This window comes from Rhagoletis zephyria, unplaced genomic scaffold (assembly GCF_001687245.7).
Source record: "Rhagoletis zephyria isolate East Lansing unplaced genomic scaffold, Rhagoletis_zephyria_1.1 Rzeph_scaffold_01036, whole genome shotgun sequence".
NCBI lineage: Eukaryota > Metazoa > Arthropoda > Insecta > Diptera > Tephritidae > Rhagoletis > Rhagoletis zephyria.
The window spans coordinates 8,854-22,967 of record NW_016158120.1 but is presented as its reverse complement, the minus strand read 5'-3'; the positions used below and the strand labels follow the sequence as shown (position 1 = coordinate 22,967).

Here is a 14,114-nt window from a genome sequence, read left to right as displayed (position 1 = left end):
ACGATTACAACGAAATGGAGTTTGAACAACGTGTCGCATATACCGAACTGACATGCGACCAAGGATGCATACAAGTCTGATTGTGTATATTCTGCTTAAAAGTTTTTTCTACCATCAAGTTTATTCGTATTGTAATGGGAGCGCAGCAATACATACATATATACATATATTTTTAGATATTCCCTGCAAACCAAAGTTCCCGAAATCGTTAGGAGTATCTGATTTCTGTAACGATTTTTTTACGAATTTTCAAAGAAAATTATATGAAGGGGTTGACACGAACTCGTAAAGAAATTTCTGTACGAAAAATAAAGAAAATTCTGGAAAAATTATGAAAGATAATCTTCACATAGCAGCATTATTTTCGTTGCTTCACAGATTTTCTTCCGAAATTTCGCAAAAGAATGGAAGTGTGCGTAATTTATTTCATTTTAGAAAATTCGGCAAAAAATCGAATTAAATCTTAACGAATTCTTTAAAATTTCTTTAGAATACTCTGAAAAAATGGTTTGCAGGGTTCATACCAAGGCACATAAATACAGGTAGAAGCCAAAATGACGTTGCTCTCATGAGAACCAAACCTTTAAACTTCAACTTGGTTTTCTTTTATTTCCTATATTTCGTTACGCTTTAAATGTCATGCAGTTTTTTTTTTTGATTGTCCGTTAAAAACAAATTTTAATTAGCATTTGAATTTTTGTTGTGTTGTGTGGTTTATACTTAGTGTATGTGTTAAAAATGCAACACCTGAAGCGGTGTTTTTTATGTGGTGTTAAATATAATGCAGACACCACTCATTTTTTTAACGTGCCTCAATGTCTTTGGCGTAAGGAGCGTTGGAAAAGCAGCTGTGGGGTAGAGCTGCAGCGAAATGCCTTGCTGTGCGTTAAACATTTCAAAGCAGCAGATTTCATAAATGTACCGGGAGGTACAGGAAAGGCACGTTTGATGCCAAGTGCTGTTCCTATGACCCTTATGCCGGAAAGTCCCTTCAACAACACTGCAACTCATAAATCAAAAACAGAAAAAAAAACATACAAATTAACAAATTTTAACTAAAGAAAATAAATAAATAAAAACAAAACTTCAAATTCACTTAAAAACGTCAACCAGCGAAATGTAATTTTTTATTTTTCCTTACACACGCTCATTTTTATTTTTACTCTCCCGAAAACTTTGACTTTTGTAGGTTTGATGTCAATTTGGCTTCTACCTGTTTTTATTGTACCATTGGTTCATACAAAACATTGTCATTTATTTCAATTCAATTTATTTTCACTTTGTTTGAATGTTGTAATGTTCATAGTGAAAAAAATATATATACATATATATGTATTATTCCACTATGGTAATGTTTACGCATATTCACTCCAAGGTACATAAATACAGGTAGAAGCCAAAATGACGTTGCTCTCAACTTGTTTTTCTTTTATTTCCTATATTTTGTTACGCTTTGAATGTCATATCGTCGTTTTTTTTTTGAATGTTCGTTAATAAAAAATTTAAATTAACATTTGAATTTGTGTAGTATTGTGCGGTTTATACTTAGCGTGTGTGTTAAAAATACAACACCTGTAGCGTTTTTTATGTGGTGTTAAATATAAAGGAGATACCACTAATCTTTTTAACGTGCTTCAATGTCCTTCGCGTAAGGAGCGTTGCGAAAGCAGCTGTGGGGCAGAGCTGCAGCGAAATGCCTTGCCGTGCGTTAAACATTTTAAAGGAGCAAAGTTCACAAATACACCGGGAGGTACAGGAAAGGCACGTTTGATGCTAAGTGCTGTTTCTATGACCCTTATGCCGACAAGTCCCTCCAACCACACTGCAGCTCATAAATCAAAAACAGAAAACAACATACAAGTTAACAAATTTAACTAATGAAAATAAACACATAAAATAAACTTCAAAATTACACACAAACGTCAACCAGAGAAATGTAATTTTTTATTTTTCCTTACACACGCTCATTTTTATTTTTACTCTCCCGAAAACTTTGACTTGTGTAGGTTTGACGTCAAATTGGCTTCTACCTGTTTTTATTGTACCATGTATTCTCAAATTAAAAAAAATTTAAACAAAAATCATTCATTCGTTTTGTATACGAACAATTCATAAGCCGTTTTGAATGAATTCATGCAGCCTCTAATATACAGTATTGGCCAATACAATAGCACCCCCATTTCAAAGTGATATCGTTTGCCACTCATGTTTATTTATTTATTTTTAAGAATTTTCAATTAAAATACAGTTCATTCTCTCACAAAACTCACTTAAACTCAAGCTTAAAACTTTTTAAAAGACCGCAAAAAAGTGCAACAAATGTTCACCCAAATTTCAAAATTTTTTCTCAGAAGCGGTAGAATTTTTTTGAATACACAGTTTTATAGCCCATTCAATTTTAGTCTAATAATGTGCAAGTTTGAAGTGGCTAAAAATTACCGTTGATTTTTTAGAATTTTTTTCGCCGAGGATGTTGCGGTTTTCTGCCATATAAAAATAAATTGTGTTTAGTCCATATATGGAAGCAAATAAGACAAAAAAATTCTAAAAAATCAACGGTAATCTTTAGCGACTTGAAACTTGCACATTATTGGACAAAATTGAATGCGCTATAAAACTGTATACTCAAAAAAATTCTAGAGCTTCTGAGAAAAAAGTTTGAAATTTAAGGGAAAGTTTGTTGCCCTTTTTACGGTCTTTTAAAAAGTTTAAAACATTGGTTTATATGGGTTTTGTTGGAGAATGAACTGTATTTTAATTGAAAATTCTTAAAAACAAATAATTAAACATAAGTGGCAAACAATATCGCTTTGAAAGGGGGGTGCTATAGATATGTCCAATACTGTGAATGTATGTACATATGTACATGTATAAATTTTTGCAACCGTTTTTATGTAGATACATGGACCTAGAGCTTTTGATTCAGCTTGTGACTTAATTAATTTTCCGCTAATTCTCTTTTTATCTCAGGACTCCCTTCAGGCAACGGGTCAGATTAACTTGGAACTCGCTGTCCATTTCAACAACAATGTCCAAGTTGCAACGCATGAACAAAGCATTGAGGCAAGAGCAGGGGCTACGTTGCAGTGGGGCGACAAAATGCAGCTGACGAATGGCCGATCACAACAAACTGAAAAGTACAACATTACCAACAATAACCATGGCGAAGATGATGATAACGAATCGATAGAGAAAAACCAACTAAAACGGTACCATCAGTACATACAATCGCAATTCACAAACAGCTCACAACCAAACACAATGGCACGAGCGATAGCTACATCAGTCACAGGGGTTACGGATAGCAGTATAAAAGGAAATGAAAGATCAGAACCAATATCACACGAGAGAGAGGAGGTCAGTCAACCTGTTCCCTGCATTAGCAGAAGCCAAAACCCCTTTCTCCTCTCGTATTTACACAATAGCATCGTAAACAACCAGAATTGTAGTAACAATAACAACGACGCTCTACTCAACACAATGCCAGTGGATGTTAGTTGCCCCAACAGTGGTAGACAAATGAACGCTGCTGCAATAAACACAATAACTAACTTATTTGCCGTGGCTTGGAGCGACAAAGCGACAACAGCTGAGAGAGAATGTGGTAGCCGCTGGGAAAGCCACTTCGTTGAACGACGTACTGCGCCACCAGTGGTTGATGCAGTGACGATCATTCAGTCAGCGACGTGCTCATTCGACGGTCGTGCTAGCGCGCATCATTCGCGATCTTCGTTAGTTACCTTATCGTCGTATTCGAATTTATGGAAAAAGACGTTAAGCGGTGTAAGATCAAAAGTCAAAAGAGCGACGCGGCCAAGTTCCGAAAACCTTCGTAACCCATCCGTCTCACCACTGGATACTCTTACACCCAATAAATGCTTGGCGGAACTCGAGCGCTTGTACGCTGAATTTCGGGCGAGTGAAAGTGCGCTAGTGGCCGCTCGTAACGATGCTGATGAAAGCAGCATAAGCAGTCACTGCCGCCAGAAATGGCTTAGTCGAAGTCAAAGTGATAGTGGGGACAGTGCTTGCGGCCATGGTTGTGAATTTTTGAACAACAACGACACCAAAAAAATCATTGAATCCACGAACAATATGCGGCTCAACATACCCGCCGCGGCGAATACGTCATTGTGTTCTCCACCCTCGGAGTCACAGGCGCAGCAAGTGCATACGCTTAAAGTTTTGCCAGCCGGCAGTTCGAGCAGCGTCTTTCTAACTAGCTCCAACTGTGCGACCACAGGTTGTCTGACCAGTAATAGTCGGGCGAAAAGTAGCAGCGACGATCGATGTAAGAATCTGCTGCAGAAAACAAACAATAATAACGGTGACTGCTCCACTAATGTGAGGAATCAAGAAATCAACCATGACGAAGTGGTTGATGTCATTCGAAATGACAGCAAGAGTAATAACGCAATGGTCGCGGTGTTGGCCTCGTCGGTCATTCGGAGTCAGCCGAGCCTGACGATACACGTGAATTCGGATAACAGTGATCAAAATAATAATAATAATTGCACTAATAATAAAAACAATGCTAATTGCAATAATGAAAAAAATTATTGTAATGATTGCGTCGGCGGAGAAGCCACGCCGTTGAATGTAGGCGCACAACCAAAAAATATGGTTAAAGGCAATGGCGTTAGTGTAATCAATTGTAATTATTCCAGTGTTAACACAATCAACAAGAGTGCGTGCAAGTTGAGTGCAACTACTGCAATCACAACAATAACCACACCAGTGAGCAGTGTAAATATCAATAAAAGTGTCAGTCAAGTCTGTCGAGTACCAAATGTGCTATGCACTGTCAGAAAAAGCGATAGTTGTAGTAGTATTATTGGTGTTAGTGGTGCCAAAAATAACGGCTTTGTGATCAACAATGTAAATGTTGCCGACAGTGTAAATAGTATAAATTCACATGCTGGGTCACATGGTCAGGAAATGCGAACCCAACAGGTCCCAAATAGTTCCACGACCATACCTCTTATAAGATCGACGCCATCAATAGCAGTGTTATCGCAGACAATGGTGGAGACTCCAGCACCAACAAGTGTATCTGTCGTCATTTCTCAACAGCCACGTACGTTTACGTCAACAGAATGTCAAACCGACGAGACCTTGTCCACGCAAATGCGAACCGATCGGGGTCCCGTCTCACCAGTTTTAAACCGCGTGCAAAGACGTCGCGACAGACGTGAACGACGGCTACTACTTCAGCAACTATCTTCTTCCTATTCACATCAATTACATCTGCCTTCTCCCTTACGTCGTCCACAAGACCACCACTCAATGCCTCCTGGACCAGTACCTATTACGGGTATAGCCGCGATGCATTTGCAATCCAATATACAACATTCAGCGGGGTCTTCCACTACCACGATGCCTGCAACAATTTCTACGCTGTTACGGCCTATGATACCGGATCTATTACAAAGGCATTTCCCCCCACCCTATAGTGCGTTGCCATTAAATGGCTGTGCATTAACGGCGACAACATCGCCTCCTCCTCACCCAATAGTAGGACTTGTGCCACCACCAGGGACAACGCTCATTACGCCAGTGATATCAACGGTTCCTATGCCAGGTAGTGCACCACCAGTCGCAAATGATGGCCGATTTACTTTGCCACTGCCAATTATAAGAAGGTAAATATAGACCTGTTTTAGAAAATTTGATTGAATAAAAATTAATATTTCATTGGTTGAAATAACCTGTGCACAAATACAATGCAAAACTTTGGCCACCCAGTGATAGAATTTTTGACAACTTTTAGTTGAAAGCAAAAATCGCCTCGTCCGAACGGCCTTTCAACTAATCGCTTTCAGCAAAGTTGGTCGCCTGCCAACTTTGAGCTCGTTCAACTTTTTTTCCTTGCAACCCTGTGTTTGTTTACATTCTGTGTACATGCTTTTTTTCTATTTTACTTTTATTTTGTCTTTCAGCTTCGCTAAAAGCACTTCTACCAACGCTTGGCTTACCAAATTTACGCCAAGTGATAAAATCCAGTATATTTTGCTTTTCTGCCTCTATGCTTAAGTGCACATTTAAGATACCTACCCCAAAATGCGCATCAAAAGCATTATTTTTAACATTTATAAGGAAACTGCTCCGATAGATGCATTCAACATACCTGCACATTGGCGATACCTGCCTTAAAAATTGTGCGACTAGTATCAATTATCAATGAAAGTATTACGTTTACCTGCACTGACCTTACAATTACCTAATTTTACAACCTTTTATTTTTTTTGCTCATCTCGCAGAACAACGAAAATGGCTATCAATTTATGTATTTATATAGATAATTAGATAACATTCGGTAAAAATTTCGCTTGCAGTAATTTCTACATGGTAAGTGCTCCGCCAATATTAGGTTTCATAGAGATTCGGATACCTTCCTCATTGAAGTAGTAAAGAAAATTCGCTTAAGTGCCTTTTTCGGTTACGTGCACAAGTTTTTCGTGAAAAGAAGGATTTGCAGCTAAGCAAAATATACTGTATTGCTATTTAAATTCATTTTCAATAATGTAAATAACAATTCGTGTTGAATCGAAAATCGCCTCGTGTGAATAGGGATGGCAACTTTTTTACTTACAACTTCTCATTCAAATTCGCATTCAACTTTTGTTGCCTGTAAAATCGCTTCGTGCAAATGCCCGATAAAGAAAAATACACTTCCATGTATTTTTAGAGCAAACGCGAAAACTGAAGAAAAATCAGATTGCTTTGCTTTCAAAAGCTTTTAAGAGTTGAAATCTGATCAAACAAATAAGCATTTCTAAAGCAGCTTTTGAAGTAAGCTTGCAATCAGTTTACTTCTACAAGCTTAAAATAAATGTTTATAGCAAAAAGTTTATTGAAAGATTTTTAAACCAAATATCTTATAAGTGTTTGACGCTTACATATATTTATAAATCACTTTTGTTCGAAAATGAAATGGAAATGTAGAAAGCGAGAAATAAATGAGGCCGCGAGAGCAGAAGTGGCCTAACCCAAAATTATGTTTTTGGCACTTTCTTATTTAAAATAGTCACAAACGTGATGTTTTTAAAAACAAAGGTCGTCATTCCTTAATTTTAATGTATAAAGCTACATACCGAACGATTAAATTAAGATATATCATGGCCTCAAACGTGGTGAGTCCCATTCTCTAAAAGAAAGGTAAGCTCTCTTCCACAAAATTTTTTTCGAGAATGGGCTGTATTTCGAATTTACAACGGAGGTAAAATACATTGGATAAAGGATGCTCCGTTACGCTGGAGAATGGGCAAGTTATGCTACCGAATACCACTCTCTTACACCATTCATTATCGAAGGTCAGGCAAGAATTCGTTTTCCAATAATTAAAGAATTTTTAATTTAATTTATTTGACGCAAATGACAGTTTTAATAATAATAATAATAATAATAGATTGGCGCTTACACATATCGAGCCCTAACCGCCAAATTAACGTAGGCGACATTTTTTTCAAAATTTTCTTTTTGATGCAGAAATGTATCTAGATGCTCTAGGAATAATTCTGCATCAAAAAGAAAATTTTGAAAAAAATGTCGCCTACGTTAATTTGGCGGTTAGGGCTCGATATGTTAGTGTTTGGCCGAGCTTCTCCTGATAGTTTTAGACATGATAAAAACATTACAAGGTAAATTCATTCTCTCATTTCGTCGGCCATGATTTTTTTCTGACGTTTGCCAACAGTTTAAAATCATATAAAATTGAGAATAACTTGTTATGTTTTTATCATGGCTTTAGATGTCAATATAACCACGGCAATGGGTTTTGTCTAGTTTAGCACAAATATTGACTGAATCCTTGCACAATTTATTGTTTAATTAAGGTAAGCTCTTGTGTTTCTCTTATGAAATTACATTTTTAAATTTGTAATTTATACTTAAAGGAAAATAATTATATTAACTTACACTGATTTAATTTGGAAAATCTTAGCCACCGCCATGCCGACTAAAACCTGCAACCTCAAGAGCCAGTACCGGTAGCCTTCACGCGACGCCACAGCCGACATTTGTCAGGAAAGCAATTATGTAATTGCGTTTTATTTTTGTCTTTGAAAACTCAAAAGCAAATGTCGCTGATCGCATAAGTTGCTCGAAATTGTCGAACTGGTAGGCCACCTTTAGCTCGCACTAGTCAATGAACTGGTTAACTGATTCGGTTTTTAACTGTAAGGATATTTTTTTGTGTTTGAAACAGCAAATAGCCAGTGTTCGGACTATGCCACATTTGTGGTAGAGCTTGCCCTTCGTTTTGCTAAATTGCATTTCTACTACATCATCGACTTTAAAATAAAATAACTACATTTTGAAATTTCACCTTTTTAGAAATTTATTTCAAAACTTTGCTAAATAGAAGGCGCTCTGTATAAATCCTTTCACATTTTTAATTGGTTACAAAAGCATATGGCCCAAATCGCCGAAAACGAAACCAAGGTGAAGTATTTTTTTCTCAGGTTTCGAAGATGTTGGATCATGTCTGGATCATACATATTCTAAGGTATCGGACAACACAACTCTCCTTCTCTCAATTATGAAAATTCACTTAATCCCGAGACAACTTTAAATTAACGAAAATTAAAAAATCACAACTTGAAACTAAGTGGTAGTGTATATTGAAGGACCGCCATTTTGTCGCACTAAACTTGCTTCCCTTCGCTTGCCTTGTATTATTTTTGAGTAAATATAAAAAGAATTTGACAAAAAAATCAGTTATTAGCCTTCTGCTTATATGAAAATAAAGTCGGCAGCATTTTTTAATGTAATGTAACAGTTCAAAATATGAAACAATTTTTTGGCGCGAATTCTCCAGGTTAAAAAATGGGAAAGTCTAGTTTTCTTCGAGTATTTTCGGCCTTCTTTCATAATGAAATAAGATATCCTCGTATTCTTCTTTATCTACATATGTGTTTTAGGTGGAAAACTTTTTGTAACATAAGAGATTTTTTTACTAATTGAATTTTCAGGTAAAATTTTTTTTGTTAGTTAGAGAGGGCTCGTTTTGCAAGCATTATTTAAAGCTATTCGGCGTGTTATTGTCCTTTAATTAAGATGTTTATTCCTTTTTACTTACATAGGCTCAGAAAATAAGTATTAGTAGAAAAATAAAATAACGATAGGATTAGGTTATTTAAAAAAGAACAACAACAAAGAACAACAAGGAGTGAAATAAGAAGCTCAAATAAGAAGAATAAAATTTCCCGATTAAATAAAAAAAGTCTGCTGGAACTATTTCGCCTGTTTTCCTAGTACTAATGTTGTCCTTCAAAATCCACTCTCGAATGGTGCTATAAATATGTACATAAAAACACCGCCAAACCAAGCATATGCTTTCTATGTCATTTTTAATGGTCATAGCTTCTCAAGGAATAATCTTTAAGCACCACTCAAATGGCGCATTTTGAGCCAACAAACAACAGCAAACAAAAATTGCTATTAACCTCGAAAAACCTCAACATCTTGGCGCAGTTCTAAGCTCGAGTTCGAGTTCTACGTTGAAAATGATTTCCGAAACGACCTACAGCTGCACAACATCAGAAAATTTCGTATCTGTATTCATAATTATCATGTTGTTAGTTTCTTAAGATTACACGTCAAATCACAAATCTACTAAATTCATGCTACTTATTGCATAAAATACTTTAAAAACTTAATTTTAATCTTATCGCTAGACATCTATCACACAGGTAACGTAACAGTCTCTTTCTGTAACGTAACAGTTCGACTATTTTTGGCAAATATTGACCTCAAAATGAATTTTATCAGTTCAATTAATACGTAGCTCTTTAGTTCCATCCTTAAGCTAGGAAACTGCGTACCAAATTTTGAAAATATTATATTAGGAGAGCAGACTTTTTCGATAATATAAAGCAGCTTTAAAAAGTACTTCCAAAATTTGTAATGAAAACATTAATTGTTCATTGTTGAAACATTCTTAACTCCTCAACAAGAGGAGTTACAATATATTTTGCATATATATTAAATATAACCACATACTTAAGCTTTCAGACTCAAAAAAAAAAACTATCCGAAAGTTGTATTATATTGAGTTTCAGTGGTATTTGAAAATCAATGTTAGCCAAAATGTAATGTAACAGTCCGCGTTTTGGGCCATATGAACATTTTCGCCAACAAAAACTTATCAAAAATCCACGGTAAATAAAATGCAAAACTAGCCCAAATTCAATTAAATTCTAATAAGTTCTTATTGAATTTAAATTGGATTCCTATCTGAACTACATAGTATGATGACTGCATCACAAACGACAAGGTAGATGTCCATGTTTGTTTTGCATTTTCTCTGTATTCTGCGTGCTCTGATTTTTTGTCAGTGTTGCCACTTCAAATTGGTCCGCATAAATTTTGAGGATTAGCTGGAGCACTTAATCCGAATAAATTATAGTTAAATTCCGAGATAATTCCGAATTTTCGAGTTTATCTCGATCAACGTTGCCGTCTGTCTATGCTTTAAGATGCACAAAGCCGCGTATTGTATACGTAAATGGGTCGACATCGCAGCAAACAGTGTTTTGTAGCCAAATTACATGTGTTTAGAAAATCAAAACGTGCCAATCTCAGTCATATATACAATTGATTGCTATTTTACTAAAAGACTTACTATCTACTGAAAAAGGACTTTTCACCATGCAAAAAATAGAGATGCATTTCATCGTCATCAATGCAAAAAAGTTTTATGTACATAAGTCTTTACCAAAATTCAATATATCCTTAAAACTACAAAAGTTATTAGCATTTGCTATCGGCATTAGACGGTATTTGGTTGATATTAAAGCATGTAAAACAGGTAGTAGCATCAGAAATTTACGTTTATTGTGTTTGCGCTTCTGATCTTTAATGTCAAAAAAATATTCTGCTTTTTTAAGCATCATAGTGGACCATTTGGAATAGAAATGAATATTTTTGGTTCCAGAAGCATTGATCTATCGTTTGCAAGGGCCAATAAACCACGTTTGTGCTCCTGAGTTAAGCAAACTTTGCAAAATATGGTTTTTAATCGCTTCTTTTTATGAAATAAATTTCACATGAAAATACATTTTGGCGGTATAGGATTTTCGTGGACAAATAATGAACAATATGTGACACGTTAAGGGCCAAATGTACAGTGCGTAGTTAACCACTGACAAAAGTTTAGCTATTGATTTTGATATTCCCCACGCTCAGTTAACAAAAGTTTACACCAGCATGCCACCATAGTTAAATTCTGTTGAAATAAAATTTTTTTGTGGAACGAATTTAAAATTTGAATAGAAAAGTATTTAAATTTGTATATTTTCAGGCCATATGAATTTGCATAGTTAACTATGTGACTTTGAATATAAATTCAAAGTTAAAATTTGTTGGTGGTTAAGTTAATAATCGTTTAACTAAGCACTGTGAATCCGGCCCTAAGACCAAAAAATGTGGGGAAAAAATCAAATTAGCTGATTTACTGATTCTACCTGTTCAATATCAGCACAGTATACATTAAATCAGCCATTGACAATACCCACGATTGTTGCCTATTTCTCATGTTTTGGATGGTGGGTCCCCACCAGTGTTGCCACAAAGAATTTTAATTTTTTACCAAACCTCTAAAAAAAAATTACCAAACTCCGAAAAAAATTACCAAATTTGTATGAGCATAATATTCTAAACAATTTGATCGACGAATGTAGATAATTATTTTGGCGACGACTGAACTACATCACGTGTGGGATTGTGACCAGCTTAGATCGATTTATATTTCTCGAGCGAAAGATGAGTTCTTCCACTTGTTTTATAACAAACTCATAAAAATTCATATCACCATCTACAGAGCATTTAGATAATGAAGATGAACAATTTACAGCTGTGGTTGTCCTTTTCAATGTGTTCCGACTACAACATTTCACAGATATTTTTAAAACATAAAACAAAAAAATCGCTCAGAGATTTATAAACATTTAAATGGTGTTTAATAGTTCATTTCCACTGCAGTTTATGCCTATTGGAAATAGGCTGTAACATACAGTCTTTACATAAAGTATTTTACATAACTTAAAACCACATCATGAAACCAGCAAATGTATCGTTAAACGATAGATAAAATTTACTTTTACAATTTTATAAATGGGTCACATTCGTATTTAATCGCAAAATTTTAATTAGTCCTGTGAAATTATTTTCTTTCACCAATGGTTCCGGCAGGTTAAAATGATCCAAAACCCTGATTTGTGGGACTGTAGGGGCTGTGATCGAGCCGCGAAAAACGGGTGGTTTCCTTAAATTGCTATATTGCGAACTCATACTAAAAGTTCTGAGGTGTCAAGGCAAATTGTTACATTAAAGAGCCCTTTAAATTTTTGGATCTCTTAAGGGGTAGACACATACATATGTAAGTACATAAGCAAATTGTGCAATTGTAAGAAGATTCAAAATCATAAATTTTTATAAGTAATAGGTTAGTATGAAAAACTTAAAAGAAAAGACTTACGTTGAAAAAATTACCACATTGAAAAAAAAATTACCAGATTACCAAACTCGTTCTAAAAAAAAAAAAATTACCAGTTTTGGTAAAAAATTACCAAGCGGCAACGCTGGTCCCCACCAAACGATTTTTGTTGCCGGGGATAAGAAAACGTGTCGTCTTCGGAAACAAATTTATTGCCGGTAATATCGCCATCGTATCGATTTCCTATTACCAGTCGCTTTAAAACGTCCGCCGAGGGCAACTCGCCTGGGCGACTCGTTTTCTTATCGCTTCAGGCGATATTTCGAATAATTTTTTTCTTTTTAATACTTTTTATTTTTTGTATACAAAATTGGAAGTTAGAAACGAAATGAATTCTTTCTTTCATTATGGGGATTCCTATTTTTTTAATCCTGTCTTTGGTATAAATTAGATAATACTGTTGACGAGAAATTTATAAGTTTGGGAATTTTTGATAACTTATTTATTCCAAAATTGACATGAAAGAAATGATGTTGCCGATTTGTCACCACGGCAATAAATCGGTGAAATCATGTTTTGCATGGTGAGTTTCTACATGAAATATTGTGCATGTATAAAATATTTTTGTCATTAACCCATAGGTAACGGCCGGTGCAAAGGTACCCACAAATGTTTATGGATATATTTGAAATGTATATTTAAACAGCAAAATTCATCAAAAAATTATAATAAAACAAAAATATTGCTAGATACTACATGGGAGGTGGGCGTGGTTATTGACAAAATTTAATACTAACCTAAATTATACCAAAGGCAACTTCGGCGCCGATTTTCGTTAAAATATCTAAATTTTGTTCGAGTTAGCGTGTTTACAAACAGACACGGCAAAACCAATTCATCTCTACATTCGGAATATTTTGATATACATTTTATACAGTCGAAAAACGGGCTCGGTTATCTGCATAAACCGTCTTTATTCGCATTGACTCATGCATTATTCTCTTTCAAATGTTTATAAGCGGCTGAACAAATGCATACAAATTTCGTGCATTTGTTCGAGCGTCCAGATATAACGTTGTGTAGATATTTCATAAAAGCTATGGAGGTCTCCACAATAAGAGTGGTATATTTGAAAATTAGAGTATGCTACCTTTAAGCTAAGTAATATTTGTTTTACCCCCTAATCGATGGGACCATTTTCCAAAGTTAGCCCACCATTATTCACTCAAAGTTATGTTCTGAACACGATATGACTTATGTAGGAGCTGCATCCGGTCATAATCGCTTACACTTCACGCCCGATTTGCTTGGAATTTTGTTTTTCGCGTTATGTTATTTTATGGGACTTGAAAATATTTTTCACCATAAGAAAATATTAAAATTGGATTTCATTTATATAGGTTAACGAAAGCGACAACTGTGAAAAAATATCAACGAATACATTCAAAGAAATTGTCAAATAAGCATATTTACATTTTTTGTTTTATCTATCTGGATTACTGTATACTGTGAATATCAGTTGTTTAAAACTTATTTTTGTTTGTAGTTTTTTTAAATACGCTTTCTTTCTCCGGGTTTGATATCGCGCCAATTTTTCATCTACTTGCTAGCTTTTGATTACATTTAGGTCTGGTCTGCGGAGCGTTCAAATGTACTTATATATGAATGAATACATATG

At 35.1% G+C, this 14,114-nt stretch overlaps 1 protein-coding gene across 1 annotated transcript in view; it reads left to right on the top strand.

Annotated features, from left to right (window-relative positions):
- The window catches only part of LOC108362569 (putative uncharacterized protein DDB_G0277255), a gene marked incomplete at its 3' end in the record, with an annotated part of 51,713 nt that extends 46,071 nt beyond the window's left edge, over nt 1–5,642 (top strand). The window contains exon 4 of the mRNA XM_017615597.1: nt 2,971–5,642. Within this exon, the coding sequence (XP_017471086.1) occupies nt 2,971–5,642 (2,672 nt within the window). The remainder of the gene's footprint in view (nt 1–2,970) is intronic.
- Between the last annotated feature and the right edge of the window lie 8,472 nt (nt 5,643–14,114).